At 36.9% G+C, this 23,182-nt stretch overlaps 2 protein-coding genes across 4 annotated transcripts in view; both read left to right on the top strand.

The window, feature by feature from the left end:
• Positions 1-260: 260 nt before the first annotated feature.
• On the top strand, positions 261-11,902 carry pygl (phosphorylase, glycogen, liver). The gene is made up of 20 exons (XM_048205686.1): positions 261-541; positions 1,992-2,093; positions 2,167-2,245; positions 2,384-2,487; positions 3,508-3,642; positions 3,739-3,850; positions 4,210-4,292; positions 4,487-4,624; positions 4,761-4,853; positions 6,887-7,033; positions 7,160-7,323; positions 7,418-7,532; positions 7,612-7,713; positions 8,099-8,246; positions 8,433-8,491; positions 8,969-9,110; positions 9,208-9,415; positions 9,539-9,673; positions 9,753-9,819; positions 11,553-11,902. Exons 1-20 carry the CDS (start codon positions 299-301, stop codon positions 11,739-11,741), a joined length of 2,565 nt encoding a protein of 854 aa, XP_048061643.1. The 5' UTR covers positions 261-298; the 3' UTR covers positions 11,742-11,902.
• A 1,115-nt stretch (positions 11,903-13,017) lies between these two features.
• Positions 13,018-23,182, top strand: part of nin (ninein (GSK3B interacting protein)) — a 31,915-nt gene continuing 21,750 nt past the window's right edge. Inside the window, exons 1-4 of one of the 3 annotated variants that reach the window (XM_048205682.1) lie at positions 13,018-13,303; positions 17,693-17,879; positions 18,126-18,213; positions 21,532-21,704. In XM_048205682.1, coding sequence (XP_048061639.1) covers positions 17,697-17,879; positions 18,126-18,213; positions 21,532-21,704 — 444 coding nt within the window. In that variant the 5' untranslated portion in view covers positions 13,018-13,303; positions 17,693-17,696. Of the gene's footprint in view, positions 13,304-17,687; positions 17,880-18,125; positions 18,214-21,531; positions 21,705-23,182 lie in introns of all 3 variants that reach the window. The other 2 variants (XM_048205684.1, XM_048205683.1) reach the window with 2 other exon arrangements.

Below are 23,182 nucleotides of genomic sequence, written 5' to 3'. Positions count from 1 at the left end.
TTTACTAGGTTAATATTTGTTATATAGTAACTATGCCGATATTTTACACGAAGTTCAGGCCTGAGGCATATCAAAACGAAAACTGAAAACATATTAATCATGGAAGATGAGTGTTCAAGAGGTCCAGACAAAACTATGGGCGTAACGTCATTGAAATACTGTATGTGTTTACCGTGGTTAAAGAATAGCTCAATGAGAGAGGGAGAGAGGGAGACACTTTCTGTCCCTCCCTCTGTTCCTCCTATAAAAATATGGGGCTTGTGACCCCGTGCGCTCGGTGTAACTGGTGTTGTTCAGGATGGCGACCCCTCTAACGGACCAGGAGAAACGCAAGCAGATCAGCATCAGAGGGATCGTCGGTGTGGAGAATGTGGCGGAGCTAAAGAAGGGCTTCAACCGGCACCTGCACTTCACGCTGGTCAAAGACAGGAACGTCGCGACGCCTCGGGATTATTATTTCGCGCTCGCGCACACGGTGCGTGATCATCTGGTGGGCCGCTGGATCCGAACACAGCAGTTCTACTATGAGGCCGACCCGAAGGCAAGTCCACAAAAAAAGTCCCTTAAAAAGTCATTTAGTAACTTTGACTATTACTAATGACTAATTTGACTTATGTCAACCCATTGGTTTATTTGTCATTTTGCCAAATCTAAAATGATTTTTTGAAATATAATTTGGGAAATATTTACTTAAGTTAACAGTGTATCCTTTTATTGACATATAAGAAAAATAGTTATATGATTTTTGAACTGTTCTCGCACGTTTATTTATTTATTGGTCACTTTTAATTATGATGAGATTAGCAGGTTGTTGTTAGGTTGTCAGTCAGATTAAACACGTCAGGTGCATAAATCTTTGAAAGATCATATATTACAAGCAAGTTTTATGGATGGTTAGTATTCCAGTTGTTTGTGATTAGAGGGTTAGTTCACCCAAAAATGAAAATTCTGTAATTTATTACTTATTCTCATGCCGTTCCACACCCGTAAGACCTTCGTTAACCTTCAGAACACAAATTAAGATATTTTAGTTGAAATCCGATGGCTCAGTGAGGCCTTATAGGGAGCAATGACACTTCCTCTCTCAAGATCCATAAAGGTACTAAAAACACATCTAAATCAGTTCATGTTCGTTCAGTGGTTCAATATTAATATTATAAAGTGACGAGAATATTTTTGGTGCGCCAAAAAAACAAAATAACGACTTATGTAATGATGGCCGATTTCAAAACGCTGCTTCATGAAGCATCGGATCATAAATGAATCAGTGTACCGAATCTGCTGATCGGAGCGCCAAAGTCACGTGATTTCAGCCGTTGGCAATTTGACACACGATCCGAATCATGATTCGATACACTGATTCAATTATGATCCGAAGCTTCCTGAAGCAGTGTTTTGAAATCGGCCATCACTAAATAAGTCTTTATTTAGTTTTTTTGGCGCACCAAAAATATTCTCGTCGCTTTATAATATTAATATTGAACCACTGTACTCACATGAACTGATTTAAATGTTTTTAGTACCTTTATGTATCTTGAGAGAGGAAATGTCATTGCTCCCTATGGAGGCCTCACGGAGCTATCGGATTTCAACTAAAATATCTTAATTTGTGTTCTGAAGATCAACGAAGGTCGGCATGAGGGTGAGTAATAAATGACAGAATTTTCATTTTTGTGTGAACTAACCCTTTAACTGTCATGACAAACCTGAATATATTAGCGAATTTTTAATTGAACATTTATTTTCATTGTGATTTCAAAGTTATGAAAGTTAATACAGTTTTATAATTAATCATTTAAAAACTTATAATAATAATAGTATTTTTTTTATGGTTATGCACAGCTTTTATTCACAATATTTTATTACAATTAGAAATTTGTCAAAATGTGCACCCAATACGTAATCCATGAATGCAGTTTCTCTAGAAGTTTCTCAGTTTCTTCTTTGATTTGTGTGTGTGTGACTGTGTGTGATATTTCTATGTGCTTCAGCGTGTTTATTATCTGTCATTGGAGTTCTACATGGGTAGAGCGCTCCAGAACACCATGATTAATCTGGGTCTGCAGAATGCCTGTGATGAGGCTGTCTACCAGGTGAGAGATGACAAAAAACTCATCCATGCATCTGCATATCTGGCTGTCTGTAAACCTCTCTTTTTCCTTCTAGCTGGGGTTGGATATGGAGGATCTGGAAGAGATGGAAGAAGATGCTGGATTAGGCAACGGTGGCCTGGGAAGATTAGCAGGTCTCTCTCTCTTGCTCTCTCTCGTACACTATACAAATAATACCATGATAGAAGTTAGTGATATTTACTGTGTGTGTGTGTGTGTGTGTGTGTGTGTGTGTGTGTGTGTGTGTGTGTCTGTGTGTGAGCGATCCACAGCTTGTTTTCTCGACTCCATGGCGACTCTGGGTCTGGCTGCTTATGGATATGGGATCCGATATGAGTATGGAATCTTCAACCAGAAAATTAAAGATGGCTGGCAGGTGAACTTGATTGATGGCAGAAGAATTCATCCAGATTTCCTCAATTTTTGCATGACAAAAGTTTTCATGCACAAGCTTCTGATGTCCTAATCCTGTTTGTTATAGTACTTCTGACCCATATGGAAAAAACATATTTTCAGATATATTTTACAATACAAGAAATTTCCAAAATATATTTAAATAAATATATTTTGATAAGTTTTAGTCACTTATATTTTCTCTTATATGCTTATATATTTTTAAATATATTTAAGAATAAAGAAATTGCCAAAATATATTTAAATAAATATATTTTTGATGCGTTTTAGTTATTTATATTTTCTCTTATATGTTTATGTATTTATATATTTTTAAAAATGTTTCAGAATACAAGAGATTGCCAAAATATATTTAAATAATATATTTTCTATGAGTTTTAGTTGCTTATATTTTCTTCATATATTTTTATATATTTTCTCAAATATTTTCAGAATTTCAGAATACATAAAAAAGCCAAAATATATTTAAATAAATATATTTTGATACAAAGAATACAAAAAGAAATACAACTACAATCCAGAATACAAAAAAAAAAAAATCCAAAATAATGCTAATATAGATTTAAAAATATATTTAAACAAATATTTTTTTAGGTATAAGTTTTAGTTACTTTTATTTTCTTATATATTTTATATATGTAGTTACTTTGTAGGACAGCGTCTACATAAAAATCAATGCATATGGGCCAGGAGTCCATTGCGTTTGTGGTCACTGGCCTGGTGCATGTGAGCTTGTCACAAAGCTGATAATACTGGACCAATGGGGATCTCGTGCAAGCAGTAGTAGGTTGATAAGAAACAGTGGCTCAATTTATTTGCAAAAGGACAGTGATAATGCTGTGTTTGTGCAATGAAAATGCTCATTTAAAAAAAAAAAAAAATTACACACACCTGAACTTTAACCTGCCCTAGATCTGAGCACTGTGTCCTCCAGTGCAGATTGACACTGACGTCCTCTTCGTCATCGCTGTATGTCTGTTAGGTTGAGGAAGCAGATGATTGGTTGAGGTATGGTAACCCTTGGGAGAAGGCCCGTCCTGAGTTCATGCTACCTGTGCATTTCTATGGCCGTGTGGAGGAAGAGGAGGGGAAGGAGCCTAAATGGGTTGACACACAGGTATGAGCACAGTTACAGGCATACAGTATATACACACACACACAAGATAGCATTAAGGTACTCTGGTCAGGTTTGTAATGCATGTTTGTGGTGCAGGTGGTCCTGGCCATGCCGTATGACACACCAATCCCTGGCTACATGAACAACACGGTGAACACCATGCGCCTGTGGTCCGCACGCGCTCCCAACGACTTCAATCTCCGAGACTGTGAGTCATTCACACAATCCAATTTATCTGACATCTTTTTGTAATTCCATATCAGACAAACACTTGAAAATCTTTTATTACTAAAATCAACATGAAATCCTAATTTATCCTATTTTTTGGTTTTATTATGAACGATTTATTAATGCATGTTATTCCAAATACTATTCATCAAGATATAATATAGCATATAAAGTGTTTCAACTGTTTGCATGGATGAAATCAATCTCTGTCTTTCATTTTTTTCTCATTTAATTATTCACTTAAAATTATATGTCATATTATGGAAGCAATATAGGTTGTGAACTTAATGGTATTGGAATTTATATGTAATAATTCAATGATGGATGTTTTTTTCACAGTTAATGTTGGTGATTATATTCAGGCAGTTTTGGACCGTAACTTAGCAGAAAACATTTCCCGCGTGCTTTATCCAAATGACAATGTAAGTTTTTCCAACCTCTTCAAGGCAGATTGAGGTTTAAATGTCTTTTCTGTATTTAAACTGCATTAATTATTGTTTGCAGAAAATTAGGTTTCAATTATCCAGTTTAAGCTAGTCAGAAATTTAATCTCACATCTGATTCCAGAACTTCATTTTGTAGTTTTCTGACACTTTGCAATTGGTGGGTGTTGTAGTTTTTTGAGGGAAAGGAGCTGCGTTTGAAGCAGGAATATTTTGTGGTGGCAGCAACTTTACAAGATGTGATTCGCCGCTTTAAGACCTCGAAGAGAAACTGCTCTGGGCCGTTGTCATTTGACAGCTTCCCTGATAAGGTCAGCTTTTACCACACACATCCATTTTGGTCACTCCCCACCCACAAAGGTCACTACGTTTGCTCTGCATTAAGTGATTGAACTTTAAAGACAGTCGCTGCATGCATTTGTGTGATTCCTCATGTCTGTGTTTCAGGTTGCCATCCAGCTGAATGATACTCATCCTGCTATGGCCATTCCTGAGCTGATGAGGATATTTGTGGACATTGAGAAACTGGACTGGGACACAGTAAGATTCATAAATTTATGATACACTGTGACAGCACATGCAATATATGTTTATCATGTCTTATAAATGTTCAGATGTTAAGAAAACACTAACTGAAGTTCAATCCGTTAGAAACTATGTAGTACACTAAAAGCATGCTGTAGTGTTACATGCTATTCAAAACTCAAATGTTTTTTGTTAATTGAAATCAATCTGAAATAAAACATAAATATTAGATGAAAAAATTGTTGACTAGCTTAAAGGTGCAATTGGTGATTCTCTACGGAAACATTTTTGGCTATGCTGGTTGAAAGTCTCTTCATATCCTGATAGAAAACACTATGTTAAGCGGTCTGAATGTATTTTTTATAAATATATATCGTCTGTGGAAGGCACGGTTTCTTGTATGCTGTGCAGACAGAGCAAGAATGGCAGGCAAACAGCAACAACCTAACTTTAGTTTAGTAGTACTGTTACTCACTGTACTGTAAAGTTTTCTCACCGATAAACGACACGTAATCGCTTCTGGTCTGTGCGCGTTCATGTGTTTTGGAGGAGGCGTGGCTTTGGATGGTGATTTGCAGGGAGGGTGGAATTGTATTCTTTCAATGCTAGTGGGTTTAAGTGTTAGTTCACCCAAAAATGAAAATTATGTCATTAATGACTCACCCTCATGTCGTTCCAAACCCGTAAGACCTCCGTTCATCTTCGGAACACAGTTTAAGATATTTTAGATTTAGTCCGAGAGCTTTCTGTCCCTCCATTGAAAGTGTTTGTACGGTAGACTGTCCATGTCCAGAAAGGTAATAAAAACGTTATCAAAGTAGTCCATGTGACATCAGAGGGTCAGTTAGAATTTGTTGAAGCATCGAAAATACATTTTGGTCCAAAAATAACAAAAACTATGACTTTATTCAGCATTGTCTTCTCTTCCGGAATCCTTTCCATTGAATTGATTCCATTGAATTGATTCCATTGAATCCTTTCATCTGTCGGCGTTGGTAATGCACTTTTACGTCGCCGTGGTTGTTTTTGGCGATTAGGACATTCGCGACATTTTGAAGCATTGAAAATACATTTTGGTCCAAAAATAACAAAAACTATGACTTTATTCAGCATTATCTTCTCTTCCGGGTCTGTTGTCAATCCGCGTTCACGACTCTGCTTCTTCTTCTTCTTCTTTCCTGTTTTACGGCGGTTGGCATCCAGCTTATTGGTGCATTACCGCCCCCTTCTGCTCCGGAGTGTGGTTCACGACTCCACAGTGATGCTGCTGATGTAAGACGCTGCTGACGTGTTATCTGGTGCGCCCGAGCTTCGTTTACAGTCTGAGGGAGACGCACGCTGTATTCAAGCTATTCTACATTGTTTGTATTTTGGTATTGCTATATTTTTTAAAATGGTGCGTAAGTGTGCATGTCGCGGATGTCCTAATCGCCAAAAACAGCGACATAAAAGTTCATTACCAACGCCAACAGATGAAAGGATTCAATGGAATCAATTCAATGGAAAGGATTCTGGAAGAGAAGACAATGCTGAATAAAGTCGTAGTTTTTGTTATTTTTGGACCAAAATGTATTTTCGATACTTCAACAAATTCTAACTAACCCACTGATGTCACATGGACTACTTTGATGATGTTTTTATTACCTTTCTGGAAATGGACAGTATACCGTACATACATTTTCAATGGAGGGACAGAAAGCTCTCAGACTAAATCTAAAATATCTTAAACTGTGTTCCGAAGATGAACGGAGGTCTTACGGGTTTGGAACGACATGAGGGTGAGTCATTAATGACATAATTTTCATTTTTGGGTGAACTAACCCTTTAATGTTAGCATTTCCAAGATCACCTACTGCACCTTTAATTAATGTCAGTTTAAGAATAATGTATATAAATAATGCTAAAATTACATTAATGCTATAGGACTGTGCTTAGTGGCTCAAAAGTTAAATGTAGACATTTTGGTTGTTTTTGTACATTTAACAGTATGTCGGATTTGTCAAGGCAACGTGATTATTCAAAGTGAGTTCTTCTTTGTGATCGTCTAGGCCTGGAATATCACTAAGAAAACATTTGCGTACACCAACCACACGGTTCTGCCTGAGGCTCTGGAGCGCTGGCCAGTCGAACTGATGGAGAAACTTTTACCCCGACACCTGCAGATCATATACAAGATCAACCAAACACACCTGGATGTGAGTACGCTCCAAATAATAGAGGATTTGTCCGTTTTTGTATACCCACATACTGTACACTAGTAAACCCAGCATTAACGTTTTATATGTATGTGTGTGTGTGTGTGTGTGTGTGTGTGTGTGTAGCATATAGCATCTCTGTTTCCAGATGATATGGATCGAATCCGCAGGATGTCTCTGATTGAGGAGGCAGGGGGAAAGAGGGTGAACATGGCTCATCTCTGCATCGTGGGCTCACACAAGGTCAATGGCGTTGCTGAGATTCACTCAGACATCATCAAAAGAGACGTGTAGGGCTTTCTCTTTCTCACTCACTCTCTCACAAACACACAATTCTACATCCCATTGCTGATTATTTTGTTCATTTTGAACGCAATCATATAGATTCCGAGACTTCAGCGAGCTGGAACCAGAGAAATTTCAGAATAAAACAAACGGCATCACACCACGACGCTGGCTGCTCCTCTGCAACCCAGGACTCGCTGATCTTATTGCAGAGGTCCAACACACATACACACATGTTTTTCTCTCTTTTTTAACATGTTTTTTCAATTCATATGCTTTGTTTGTGTTTGTAGGCTATCGGTGAAGAGTATGTAAAAGATCTGACTCAGCTGCAGAAGCTGAATGATCTGGTTGACGATGACGCCTTCATCCGAGATGTAGCCAAAGTTAAACAGGTTAAAACACAAACTCCTCCCAGTTTGTAAATCTTATTCATGTAGGAGATTATTTTAATGGCCAAGTTTGAAAACCCATGTCCTCATTGTTTTCTCCTCCAATGTCAGAAAAAACTTTTGAGGTACAACAGCTTATCACTGGGGCAGTACCCTTTCGGGGGCACTTAGCTACCCCCCAAAAAGTGCATATTAGAGTAATGATATGTTCCCTTTCTGCCTTAGTAACAAGCTTTTTTGCACACTTTTTTGACAGTCTTTATATAAATGTTCACCATGTTGGAGGTTTTCTGTGGGAATTACTGACTCATATGAACGATATTAGTCATAAAATTCAATTCAAAGTCAGTTCCAGTTCATTTTTTTGTATGCTTCTTTGTGTGTATAGGATAACAAGCTGAAGTTTGCACAGTATTTAGAGAAGGTGTACAACGTGGACGTAAATCCTGCATCCATGTTTGATGTCCATGTGAAAAGAATCCATGAGTACAAGCGACAGCTTCTCAATTGCCTTCACGTCATCACCATGTACAACCGTATGTACACACACACACACACACACACTTTTTAACAGATAAAGTATGTCATTTTTTTGGATGTTTTACGAAAAGCATTCTTCCATGTAGAGAAACCTTTAAGTAAACAGTACAATTCTGGCATTATTTACTCTCTTTGATTTTTTTTTTAGATGTTGAAGAATGTTTCAACTGTTTCACACACAGGAATCAAGAGGAGCCCCACAAAACCGTTTGTGCCGCGGACTGTGATTATTGGGGGCAAGGTAAAACAAACAACCTTTTCCAAACACACTCACATTCAGGGATTTGCAATATGTACATTACTGTTCAAAAGTAATATTGTGAAATATTATTACAATTTAAAATAGTTTTCCATTTGAATATATTTTAAAATGTAATTTATTCCTGTGATGGTAAAGCATCATTACTCTAGTCTTCAGTGTCACATGATCCTTCAGAAATCATTCTGATATGCTGATTTGGTTCAACTGTAAAAACAGTTGAGCTGCTTAATATTTTTGTGGAAACCATAATACATTTATAAAGAATTTTTTGATGAATGAAGTTCAAAAGACAGCATTTATTTGAAATAGAATTTTTTTTTTAACATTATAAATGTATTATCTGTCACTTTTGATCAATTTAATGCATCCTTGCTGAATAAAAGTTACCTTTTTTTAATTTTACTGACCTCAGACTTTTGAATGGTTGTGTATGTTTTATTATGTTTATTTCTGCAGGCTGCTCCTGGATATCACATGGCAAAGATGATCATTAAGTTGATCACCACTGTCGCTGATGTCGTTAATAACGATCCAGTGATTGGCCATAAACTGAAGGTCATTTACCTGGAGAACTACAGAGTGTCACTGGCAGAGAAAGGTAACATACACACTACTACTGTTTAACAACTAAACTGGGTATGGTATTTTCTGTGCATTTATGGAGAAATTTCTGTTCATCTGTGTTTTATGTGCAGTGATCCCAGCTACAGATCTGTCAGAGCAGATCTCCACTGCGGGTACGGAGGCGTCCGGAACCGGAAACATGAAGTTCATGCTGAATGGGGCGCTGACCATTGGCACAATGGATGGTGCCAACGTGGAAATGGCAGAAGAAGCTGGAGAAGAAAATCTCTTCATCTTCGGCATGAGGGTGGAAGATGTAGCAAAGATGGATAAAGAAGGGTAGAGAATGAGAAAGATAGATTAAATCAATGGAAATGGATGCTGAGGAAATGTCATGCCATCTTTGTGCTTGCGTGAAGACATTAACCATTCCTGTGTGTGTGTGTGTGTGTGTGTGTGCAGCTATGATGCATTACAATATTATGAGAGTCTTCCGGAGCTGAAACAGGCCATAAATCAGATTAAAAGTGGCTATTTTTCACCGAAACAGCCTGAGATGTTCAGCGACATCATCAACATGCTGTTCCATCATGATCGGTAAAATGCACATACAAACACAAGATTTCTTTCTTAAATTCCTACATTACTCTCTCATCACTCTGACATTTTTCTCCAGGTTTAAAGTTTTCGCAGACTATGAGTCTTATGTCAAGTGTCAGGAGAAAGTCAGCGCTCTGTATAAGGTGAGCATTATCACACGTTACTGCCTACCACATGTCAGAGATTCATTTAATGTTCATCATTAATTACATTAGTGATGGTGGCTTTCTAACACTGCTTAATGAAGCTTCAAAACCACGGCTGTTTTGAATCAGTGGTTCGTATCAAACTGGCCAGGTCACATGACTGTATGAAACAAGGCTTTTTACATCATACTGTTTCGAACTTTGGTTTTGAATTCGTGAATTATGATGGTTTGCCACTAGAGGGCGTTGATTTGTTGAACTCATGAACCAGTGTCTAAGATCAGTGGTTCTCAACCAGGGGGCCGGGGCCCATTAGGGGGCCTCAGCAAACTTTTATAGGAGCCTCAAGATTACTTAAAATTATTAAAACATTACATTGAAACATTATATAAAACAAGCATTAAAATAAACTAAAACTTTTTTTTGTTTCAATTTTTTTTTTTAAATTTACCCCCTCAAAAATTTTATTTTCTTTGATGAATTATAAAAGTGTAATTTCTAGACCTAGAAAAGCCATGGGAAATTTATACATTTTATGAATATACAATTTTCTAGTTATGCCAAGATCTAAAATATTTTTACTTTATGTGAGTAAAATATTTTTTACAAATATATTTTAGTATATTTAGTAAATCACAGACAATTGAAAAAAATGTCACGAGGCCTTTGAATATTTTTGTGGACAATGGGGGGGCCTTTGGGTTTAGAACCACTGTAAGAGATGGTTTTAACTGACCTCAGGTCAGTTTTATAATGTAGGTTCAGTTTGAATTAATTTATTGAATTTTAATAAGCATGCTTGTATAATAAAAAAGGGATAATAATAAATGGCCAAGTCCTGCCTAAAAACACATAAAACAAGCATTAAAATAAATAAATAAATAACACAAATTATTCATATTTAATGGTATTTAATGATTTATAGTTTAAATTTAATAGAAACACTTGTTATTAGTTTGTAAAATGCATCTATATGCACGTTCGAAACTGTGAATCATTTTGCAAAGTTATTAATTCAGTTGATTCAATTTCACAAAACTTAGTTTTTCCAATAACTACATTTATTTTATTTAATGACATTGTCATTTTGAGTAAACTTTGATTATCTTTACTCATCATTTGCTGACTCAGTTCGTCGATTTCCAACCCCAAGCTATTTTTTTTCTGTGAAACACAAAAGGCGAAATTTAAGAATCTTTTTAAGAATATGTAAGATTTAAAGGGTTAGTTCACCCAAAAATGAAATTTCTGTAATTAATTACTCACCCTCATGTCTTTCAAAACCCATAAGACTTTAGTTCATCTTCGGAACACAAATGAAGATCTTGTTGATCTTTCTGTCCATAGGCATCTTATAAAGCGATTGTGTCTCTTTAGAAAATTTGGACTAAACCGCTCAATTCATATGGATTAGTTTTACAATCTCTTTATGAACTTTTTAAAAGTGTCGGTTGCATAGCTGTCTATGGAGAGACAAACCGCATCAAAAAGATCTCAATTTGTGTTCTGAAGATGAACGAAGGTCTTATGGGTGTGGAACAACATGAGGGTGAGTAATTAATTACAGAATTTTAATTTTTGGGTGAACTAACCCTTTAAGAATCATTACACAGCTCTTTTTTTATATAGCAACAGGTCAAAGTGACCATGGATGTCAAGCTACAGAAAATTACAAAAATACCCTAAACGCTCATTTAAACTAGTCCATATTTCTCTGTTTCTGTCTACAGGATCAGAGAGAGTGGACTCGGGTGGTAATTAAGAACATTGCGGCATCTGGAAAGTTCTCGAGTGACCGCACCATTACAGACTACGCCACTGAGATCTGGGGAGTGGAGCCCACTGACCTGAAGATCCCTCCACCCAGTGAACCACGAGAAGCTCTGGAGGAAACCGCTCGCGCCTTGCGCAAGATCTGAACAGTGTTATAGGATCATGAGAAGACTTTTTACAGAAGTTGATATAATTAACTTAGTAAGAATTAATTTTCCAGATTTGCTTTCAATTTTTAAATGTTCACGCATGACTTTTTAAATGAATGCATTGTACTAGCTAAAATAAATATTATGTTTTAATTCAACACTGAAGTCAAATTATTCATATAGTTGCTATCAGTCAATATATTGATTTTATAAATATATTGGTGGTGGTGGTAGTGGTTGAGGAGATTCCTCTCTTCAAATGTGTAAAATGATTTGAGTGTCAAGAAAAGTGCTATATAAATGTAATTAAATATGATAATTATTTATTAAAAATTCATTAAATTTTTTTTAAAATTACTGAGAGTGAAAAAGGAGAGTGATGAGAGGCAGAAGACAGAGTTTCACGGTTCAACATACTGACATTCAGCACTTTTATAGTACAAAAGAAAGTTTTACCAAAAAGCAAGGGCTTCCAATGGCAAGCTTGTGGTTTATATTTCAAAGGAACACAAAGTGTATGCCTTGAATACACTGTAAGCATCTGACAAATAAATATAAATATACACTACCGTTCAAAAGTTTGGGGTCAGTAAGATGTTTCTATTTGAAATAAATGAATACTAGGCTATAATTCAGTAAAAATGATCAAAAGTGACAGTAAAGACTTCTACATTGTTACAAAATAAATTCTATTTCAAATAAATGCTTTTTTAAAACTTTCTAGTCATCAAAGAATATTGAAAAAAGTATCACGGTTTACACAAAAATATTAAAGGTGCAGTAAGCAATTTCTGAGAAACACACTTATAGCCAATCAACAGTAATAGGCGTGTTAGTGAATTTGGGGGCGGAGCTTTCAAGATAGGAGTGTGATCCATTTGGGTAGGGGCTTTGTTTTGGTGATTTCAAATAACAGCGTTTCTCAGAAATCGCTTACTGCACCTTTAAGCAACATTATTGTTTTTATTTAATATTGATAATAAGAAATTTTACTCAAGATTTGTCATCACATTAATAAATTAGATTTTAAAATATATTAAGATACAAAAAGTATTTTACAATGTTATAGTTTTTACTGTATTTTTGGTCTTGGTAAGAGACTTCTTTCAGAAACATTAAAATATTTAACCGACCCCAAACGTAGTTTAAAACGGATTAATACATGCAGTGCTTTGACAATGCGGCACTACAAGAAAGCTAATAAATCTGCATACGTGAAAGAGTGAGAAAGAAGAAAAAAAAACTTATCTAGCTCAACAGGTGTTGTAGTTCCTTCTGTGTCCTGCTGGAGGCGCTGCTGCGCGCTGTGTTTCTGCTCGTCTCCTCCTCTTCCTCCTGCAGGGCCTTTCAAATTCTCACTGACCAACCCATTATAACAGACAATGTAGCACGCTGACCCGAGCACTCAGGAGAAAGACAGCACATTCACAGCTTTAGCTCCGGTATTAGACCCAAACAAAAACAGAACGGTTCAGCGTGAGCGCGAGCTCTGGATCAAACTAATGGACTTATAGCCGAATAACGGAGAGAGAGCGCGCGCGCATCTGTGGTATCGCCGGGTATGTTCTGATGGGTTTAACTTTGACTTTATCACACACAAATCACGGTCAACTCACTCGTAACAGATTAATGCATTCTCTCAACAATCATTTTCGGTATTATGTGTCCTACATATGGTTTGAGCTTGTGTCGGTAATTCATTTGTGACTGCAAATGTTGAAGTTCAGAACTTTGTTTTTCTATAGTGAAACATTGTTTATTATAACCTTTACCACAAACCAATATGAGAGTAAATGTTAGGTGAGTGAAGTGTTTGTTCAGGCTTTAAAGCAGTGTCTTAGTACGGGCGTGTATTTTGTGTGTTTGTGTATTTAATGTTGCTGTGTGTATATATGTTGCTAAGAGTTACTGTTATGGACTGATGACCTCAATCATCTGAGATTGCAGAACTGTAGCCATGTGATGAAGGAAGTAGTTTTGGTTTTCAACAGGTTGTTGTGGCATTGTTTTATAATGATTATAATTGTTTAAAAGTCATGCAAAACTAAGTGGAAACAGAATCAGACACCAGTGATGGAATGAATCTTCTGTCTGCTGCTGAATCAAACCATCTGTTCATTTAAATGTGTCTCTGATCATCAGTGTGTGTGTGTGTGTGTGTGTGTGTGTGTCTGTCATTGTCTTCCTTTGTGTCTGTGTTTCACTGCTGGACACTTGTATGATGCTGAAATCTGATTGTTGAATAGTTTTTACTGGATAGCTGATAAGATGGGCTAAATAATCTCTAAAAGTTACACAATATATATAATATTAAATATATTACCTAACATTTGAGAGATTTCTCTCATCCTGTTCTAGCACTATATGAGACTTGTTGCTATCAGATACCAGAGCTTCAATGGGTGCCGCTCGCTGATGGCCAACAAAGCAGACTTTGACATGCATATGATATTTGTAGTAAAATTACTTGTATGTATTGTATGTAATGCATTCTTGCAGTACAATTGTTACTTGTGCATTATTTACACAGAAAATGGTTCCCATGGTCTTAGAAATCCTGCATATCAGGAAATTTTAAAATTGTGATTTACAGACCTGGAAAATATCATAATTTACATTTGAAATGAAATAATTTAATACAATTTTTAAAATTAATAATTTGAATTAAATAAAATTGTAATACGTCTATTTAATTTGTTCCAATTATGCTCAGTCCAAAAAAGTTCTTTGTAATTAAAAACTTGTAAATAAATTAGGAATAAATATGAAATGAATGCAAAAAAAAAAAAAAAAAAATCTAATTATTACAAATCCATTGGTTAAAAAGTGTGGTTGCACTGTTTACAACTAATCTGATATTAAATATTACAGCTATAATTGTTCAGACTGAGATTGAAAAGTATTTGACATAAATTGTCAGAATAAATTGCCCCTGAAAATCAATTCCACATATTACCTTGTCCATATATGAGTGACTCTGAATCTATTCTTCCTGAATAGAGGAACACCTGGACACTCTCAGACGTCCTTGTAAGGGGCTGGTGATGATGTCATTGGCAAGGAGCAGATGGGTACCAAACCCCTCCCCCTTTGTGTGCGTGTGCGTTTGTGTGCGCTCCATCCACTGAAGAATAATAAATGAATACACACACTTATATGCTTGTAAGCCTTTAGTCAGGCCACCTTGGGACAAAAGACACATGCTGCAGTCGTGTGTTTGATTGTGTTTAGGGCTGCATGATATTGAAGAGATATGCAATAACTTGTTAAATAACGTGACATGATACTGCTTTAAGTGTGTAACATAAATGTAAATTGTACTGGTTTAAACTTGGCCCAGGTTTGGGTCAGCACACTAAAGAGGTGCTAAAGAGGATGTTTTGTTTTATACATTTTTGCAATATTACTTCAAACTGTCTTTACTAACTGATAAAAGACTATTTATTAGGTGCACTGAAAGGAATAATATTAATATACATCATCTGTGCACGAGGTAGGGCCTTAAAAACATCAGCCAATCGTTTACGTGATCATCGCGTAAACGATTGGCCCTCTGGCTTGTCAATCACTGCCGTGACGTTCCTTGTGAGAGACGAGCGCGGCTGCGCGCTCCAGTAACTTTCCACACTCCACAGGCGCCGCATGCGATGTTTTTGTCCGGAGACAGGAGTAAGGGGCCGTTCACACAGAACGTGTTTTTCTATTCCAATGCGCTACTTTCCCATTGTTTTTCTATGTAAACACGCGCTTGACGGACGTGCATGACCGTTACGCTCGCGTCTCGCGTCTTTTGCAGCGCCTCACACATGAGCGCCGCGTTTTTAAGACGCCGTGTCAAGTTAAAAGAATTTCAACTTTTACATGCAGCGCCGCTCATCAATGTCAGTTCCAAAACAGTGGGCCAATCAGAAGAACTTGGAGGCGGGGCAAGTGTTGCGAGTTGGCATGACAACTGTTTTATATAATGGCAACATGGCGGAGGAGGCGCTCATTATTATCTTATTTTCTTTTTTTCCATATCAAAACTTGTATCTGTAAATTCTGCAGTTTGCCCATTTCTATTATTTCCGTTATTGTCGTTATTGCATCACGTCTCAAAGGCGCGTCTCGAGATTCTCGCGTTCTATGCTGCGCTTTTTTTAAAAACCACTCCTCCACTCCGTTTTTAGACGCAAAGACGCGTTCTGTGTGAACGGCCCCTAATACCTGCAGATTATGAGTTACCTGCGGTGAGTCCGACATAATGAATCCACTAACACGACACAGCGAATGCCGGTGGTAAGCACTCATGTTCCAATACTTGTGCACGAGTTTTGGGAGGCGTAACAATCGTAACTCATTAACAATCTTTGGTTTCTCAGTCGACGAAAAGATCCTCTTTATCACCTTTAATAACTTCAACAATTGATTGCCAATTAAGTTTAGAATACAATGAACCAGTTAGAACCCAGTTTAGGGCAGATAGCTGCTAATGGTGGATATTTTGATGAATCGAAAATTTCTGTTTTTTTTCTATGTATAAACTGTTTATGTAATAAAATATGTTTCCGTAGTTTGTGTTGTCCCTTATCGGTGCAAAATTATCACAAATTAAAAAGGATTCTTGCCAATAGTGTCCAAAACCCCACTTTTCTAGGGCGTTTCCAAACTTATTGAGGGCAGTGTATGTGTTTCACATTCTTTTTGTGAAAAAAAAAAAAAAAAAGCATACCTACAACTTCTAAAAGTGAATGGCAGTGTTTTACTGTGACACTACATAAAAAGTAAGTGTCATTTTAACATCAGTGTAAACCAGGGGGGTTTGGGGTAGGCCAAACATTAGGTTTATTTAGCAACAGAAATTGAATAATTGAATAGTGGCGGCTTTCTGTGTGTGTGAGTATATCGCTTATTGCATTTAATAACATTTAAGCATGTCACACGTATGTAACAGTCATGTGTCCGGTCAGTTTACTCTGTTGTACTTTTTTGTAATCTTTTGGAGTATTAAAATGCATTTATCGCAAACCGTTGCGATGTGCGTATCGTGGAATGTACATTCGCAAAATTTCAATAATTTCAATAATTTCAATATATCATGTAACCCTAATTGTGTTCATCATCATCTGAGTTGTGTGTCCTGACATTGGCCTCTCTTGTCTGTGCACCGCTCTGCATTTAGCCCACAGATCTCTTCTCTTCCTGAGCGGAGGGATTTTGTGTGTCAGAAATAGTGCTGTAGGTCTGTATGTGCTTTCCATTTTTGTGGCTCAAGCTTAAATGTTCCCTATTGAATCTTATATACACATACTCTCAATAGCTATGAGTACATCATCATTGCGTGTGCTTTCAATGAGTAAAATTTGCCCACGAGGCAATTGTCGGCGACAATTAGTGTCTTTAAAAATGGTCAATTTTTGTTAGATGATGGCAAAAGTAGTCTATATAAATGTAGAAATTTATTTAATTGTAAAAAACAGTAATATTGGCAGATAAGATAACTGAAGTGGTACCGATATATTGCACATCCCTAATAATAATAATACCTATTAATTCAAAAGATTGGAACCTGACATGGAAATCTGCCCAGAGATGTAAAAAGATTTCTAAATACTCCTTATCCGTCTGAATGACTGAAAGGTTCATGGCAATCCAATAGTCAAGTCTGGGAACGTTGTTTGAGTTTATCAGAGCTCTGCTGTTATGAAAGCTGTAGTCCTTTAATGGCTGACCTCCAATACAGCCTCTCTAGTAGAGGTGACCAGTGTGTGTCTAGCACTTGCGCTTGAGCTTGTCGTTGCTCTCGTCTGTTTTTTGACTCTTTTCTTTGGTTCTGATGGCTCTTTTTGCATCCTTGTGTTTTGAGCAAGAAGACGTTAGAGTTATTGTGAGTGTGGAGGTGAACTGTGTGCCTAAATAAGCCAAATGTCAGTGGGCAGAATGTGTAACTCTGTGTCTCTGTAGGAAAGGCTGATGGATGGAGCGAGGGACCAGTATGAGGAACGATTGAAAGAGGTGTTTGAAAGTTTTGATGGCAGTGGTTTGGGCTCTCTGAGTCCTGAAGAACTGACCGATCTCTGCCGGGCCCTTCAGCTGGAGGAGAACACGCTGAACACACTCTTACACGCACTGCTGCGGGACCAGATCAGTGCACGGGTGAGAGACCATATGTACACGCATGTCATTTTATTTTAGTTTAAAGTTTTGTGTGACTTGTTTTTTTTAATGCTGAGACATTAAATGCTGGTAATGGTCCGGAAATTTGAGTGTGGTTTACATTTCAGAAACTATTTTGTACAAAACCCAAACCAAATCATTTTAGAGTATCTAAAACAAGAATGTTTTCTTGATGGACTTTGGTGAAAAGATGAATGATTTGTTGCTACTGTTTTGATTTTTCAGGTTGATTTTGAACAGTTTAAGGATGCTCTGATCCTCGTGTTATCAAGTACAAACACAGATGATCCAGAGGAATGTCTTGAACAGCCAGGTAACATCCTCAATATGTATCTTATATCTGGGCTGGTAACCAAAATGATGCACGTTTGAACCATGTAATGGTAATCTTGAACGGACGTCATCGCGAACTTCATTGATCATTTTGGCATCAGCAAGCAACCTTGACCCAATATTGTGTAAAATAAGCGATTTATTTCTGCAGTTTTGCTCTTGTCTCATTTAACACCATAATATTAATGCCAGTATCTAAATAGCTGGCTATCCGATGACTAATATATATTTAGAATTTAATTTACATCTAAATATATAGTCTAGACCAGTGGTTCCCAACCACATTCCTGGAGTACCCCCAACACTGCACATTTTCCATGTCTCCTTTGTCTGACACACCAATTTCTGGTCTTGGAGTCTCTGCTAATGAATTGATGACTTGATTCAGGTGTGCTTGATCAAGGAGACATGCAAAATGTGCAGTGTTGGGGGTACTCCAGGAATGTGGTTGGGAACCACTGGTCTAGACATTGGCAATAGTATTGATCATTAAAACACAATTTTCAAAAAATCATTATCTAACACGCTGCAATAAATATTTATCTGTATGGAAATAAATATATTCATATTATAAGATGATATTTGACTACTGACTAATTTAATTTGACTACGTACTGTAATTGACTGTATTTGATGTAGGAGATCAATGATGTAGGCGTTTGGATATCCTGATGTAACCGAGAATGTATTAAAAGCCAGACAGCGGGAGTGAAGGGAGTGAAGGGAGGATGTGAGGTTAAATCTGGATTAAGAAGGATTATTCTGAGAACAGTGAGAGTGTAAATGAAGACTATTCTATCTTAAAACAAGCTCTTCTCTAATTATGACATCTCACAGTTAATGATTGTAGCCTGGGAATTGACCCTTCGCCGGGAGTTTCATTGACAAGCGATCTAACCAATCAGAACGCCGAATCCGCCATTTTGTCCGACAAAGCAGTCAGGAGTTAGAAGATTAACCTCGGTGGACTTAAACTTGAAAAATGGTGTGTATTGACGTCTTTCCGAGTTTCAGTTTCATCATTCATCATTCATGTTTATTTGATGCTATAAATGAACTAGTAGGAAGAGATGATCGGTTCACGAGCCTCTTGAGCTGAGGCGCTACAGCAATCTGTCACGACACATTAAAGAGCCACAAAACGGTTTTTATTGTTTGAATTTCTTAAACTACACAGTTTGAAAGCTGGGACTTTGTTTAATATCATAAGTAACCTGCTCTGTCTTGTCTGTCGATGTGTTGTCAGTGTCCTCTTTGCTCTGCAATGTATTTTTCACTGCGTGTGGCGCGACAGCGCAACGGCTTGTCGGACAAAGCAACATTAACTAAGGGGGGCGGGTCTTTGCGAAGGGTCAATTGCTATGTTTTTGCTACAAGTGTTTTTAGAACATTGATGTGTGGTTGCTGAGTGCTTTCTTACTGGCTGTGAGATAGACCTTCTCCAAGCCTTTATGATATTCGGTTCCTTAGATATGGCTCAGGACCCATCCTCAATTTCAAGTCTACGGTACTGTGTATCAGGCAAGGAATGTAACCCTGATTGCTTAGAAATGTGATCGATCTCTTAAAGGTGCCCTCGAATGAAAAATTGAATTTATCTTGGCATAGTTAAATAACAAGAGTTCAGTACATGGAAATGACATACAGTGAGTCTCAAACTCCATTGTTTCCTCGTTCTTATATAAATCTCATTTGTTTAAAAGACCTCCGAAGAACAGGCGAATTTTTAAACACTTGCAGTCTGTATAATGCATAAACACAACTTCATTCTTTATAAATCTCTCCAACAGTGTAGCATTAGCCATTAGCCACGGAACACTATCAAACTCATTCAAAATCAGAAGTAAACAATATAACAGTATACAATACTCACATAATCCGACGCATGCATGACGAACACTTTGTAAAGATCCATTTTGAGGGTTATATTAGCTGTGTAAACTTTAAGGCACTGTTTAAGGCAAGCGCGAGCTCTGTGGGCGGAGAGAACGGGATTTAAAGGGGCCGCAGCATAAAATCGGCGCGTTTATAATGATGCCCCAAAATAGGCGGTTAAAAAAATTAATTAAAAAAAATCTATGGGGTATTTTGAGCTGAAACTTCACAGACACATTCAGGGGACACCTTAGACTTATATTACATCTTTTAAAAACATAATTAGGGCACCTTTAAGTATAATAGTTGGGGGTTTGTGCAAATCCTTAACCCTAATTATTATAAGCAATAGTGATACTTGCCTTAGCAAGTATCAAATGAATCATTTCTATCTACATAAAATATACGATAGACAGCATTTATGCTTACAGTTTATGTGTTACTCAGGGTTCCTAAATAAACAACTTGGCATTCATCTTTCATACATGCTCTCCATTACATTTCAATCACAGGTGAGCGGTGGATTTGTTTTTCTAATATTTTATCAAAATGTGCCAATCGCTTGGCTGTTGCTACTATTAAGGATACATAACATATCAGCCACCATATCGGTATTGGCCGATATGTTTTTAATGTTATCATGTTAATGTTATTGGCCTGATAAGAAAATTTGGCTTATAAATAATGTATTATTTCCTTAAGCTGAGACACTTCAGATGCGCACTGTCCTCCATGATGGTTATGAATTACTTGAAATATGATTGGAATCGCTTCAAAAAGGAAAATACAATTAAGTGCAACATGTACAGCGCAAGTTTGTCATATAGGCTACATACTGTTATAATGAGAACATTATTATTGTGTGCATGGGACATGGCTTTTAATGATGAGACTTTTGTTTTTGTAATCAAGCACTCAAAAATTACATAAAATGTTGGATTTATTGTTTATACGTTATCGTATCAGCCAGAATTTTCATATCGGTGCATCCTTAGCTGATATACTATAAATAATACGGTAATGAAATCAGACTATGGTACAGTTTGTCTAAATTCTGTGGTGCACATATACACTACCATTAAAAGTTTGAGATCAGTAAGAATATTTAGGAAAGAAAAAATACCTTTTATCAAGTGTACATTAACCAAAAACTGACAATAAAGACATTTATAATGTTAAAAATGATTTCTATTTCAAATAAATGCTGTTCATTTAAACTTTCCATTCAAAGTATTGACAAAAATGTTAAGAATCGCAACTGTTTTCTACATTGATAAAAATAAATAAATGCTTCTTAAGCACCAAATCAGCATGTGATCCCTTGCACAAAATTAGTGAAAGAGTTGAGCCCTTGTTAGATTTTACCGTGCAGAAATGTATTTATAGTTTAAATGTTGCAAGAGTCCTTTTGTCTTTCCCCTAGATTCCCCAGAAGTCCAGCCACGCTTTGTAAAGGGCAGTAAGCGCTATGGCCGTCGCTCTGCTCCGGAGTTCATTCACACGGACACTGATTCACACACACAGGCTGAAGATGAGGAGGAGAAGGATGAAGATGCTCAAGAGAACGATGACAGGACTGTACCCAGGAAACGTGAGGTAACAAACGCAGACATAAATAACGGTGAAGCTCAAAGGTTAAGCCGCATTCTTTTCATTTAGAATCTTCCATATCTGAATATACAGATAAGATGAAGGTTAAAGTTGTGACTCTCCTTGAGAAAACTTCCAAATTATTTCAGCCACAATTTCTGAACTAGCTCTGAAAAACTTTGGCTGACTAGAGAGAGTAGAAACACACAGTCTGTGTGTGTGTGTGTGTGTGTGTCCTTGCCCTCTGCTCTAACAGCAGTTTAGTGTGTCACTGAATTAATGAGATCTCATTCTCAGAAGACACATCCCACTGGCTTTAAAGCACTCAAACTATAGAGCAATGACGTCTTGTGATGAAAAGATTTTTATCAAATTCATGCTGGCATGTGTTTGTGAGCTTTTGTGTGTGACTCTGGCCACGCTCTCCAGCAGGTGCACATTAATACACAGTGCTGTGCAGAGCTCTCTCTGATAGTCTGATGTGTGAACAATCCTCCGGTTCTACGATAGCAGATGTGCGGGGTGTGTGTTTGGAGGGGGGTGGTTGTCTATTGATGAACAATGACCCCTCCCCACCCCCTGAATTCCATTGCAAGTATTCTCCATCTGCTCCCTACACCCCCCGAAATTCACTCTGTCCATATCTGAACACACGCACACAATGATCTTGACCAAACAATAGGGAAGTAGTTGATTGAGTGGCTTTAGTTTCACAACCTGTGGCTAGTTGTGTGTTCAAGCCCCTAGGTTTATTGCAGAATTAGTGTATCAATATATTTGTTTTACCTTTTTTTTTTTTTTTTGGTTATTATTTATTGTTGAGTTATTATATATCAGTTATATATAAGTCAGTAAGAGTTTTTTTTTGCATGTTTTGTAAAGTCATTTATGCTCACCAAGGCTACATTTATTTGAGAAGGGAAAAAAATAAAAATAAAAAAAATAAATATATATATATATATATATGTATGTATGTTTTAAAGGGTTAGTTCACCCAAAAATGAAAATTCTGTAATTTCTCAGCCTCATGTCATTCCACACCCGTAAGACCTTCATTCATCTTTGGAACACAAATATTTTTATAAAATATTTTTGATAAGATCCGATGGCTCAGTGAGGCCTGCATTATTACCACCTAGATAATTTCCTTTTTCAATGCCCAGAAAGCTACTAAAAACATATTTAAAAAACAGTTCATGTGACTACAGTGGTTTAACCTTAATGTTATGAAGCTACAAGAATACTTTTTGTGCTCCAAAAAAATAAAATAACAACTTTATTCAACAATATCTAGTGATGGGCGACTTCAAAACACTGCTTCATGAAGCTTCGAAGCGTTACGAATCTTTTGTTTCGAATCAGTGGTTCGGAGAGTGTATCAAACGGCCAGAGTCACGTGAACTATTGAAATTTCGAAACACTTATGACATAACAAAACCTCATTTACTGAAATCATGTGATTTTTAGCACTCCGAACCATTGAT

This window comes from Megalobrama amblycephala, linkage group LG10, assembly GCF_018812025.1.
Source record: "Megalobrama amblycephala isolate DHTTF-2021 linkage group LG10, ASM1881202v1, whole genome shotgun sequence".
Taxonomy (NCBI): Eukaryota; Metazoa; Chordata; class Actinopteri; order Cypriniformes; family Xenocyprididae; genus Megalobrama; species Megalobrama amblycephala.
The sequence above is the reverse complement of the archived record's forward strand: the minus strand, read 5'-3'. Positions and strand labels throughout refer to the sequence as shown.

Bases quoted from the DNA above. Each gene is read 5' to 3' on its own strand.
- pygl (XM_048205686.1), top strand. From the start codon at position 299: ATGGCGACCCCTCTAACGGACCAGGAGAAACGCAAGCAGATCAGCATC. The intron at 2,488-3,507 runs GTGAACTTGATT...TATGTCTGTTAG, and splicing joins AAATTAAAGATGGCTGGCAG to GTTGAGGAAGCAGATGATTG. The intron at 7,034-7,159 runs GTGAGTACGCTC...GTGTGTGTGTAG, and splicing joins TCAACCAAACACACCTGGAT to CATATAGCATCTCTGTTTCC.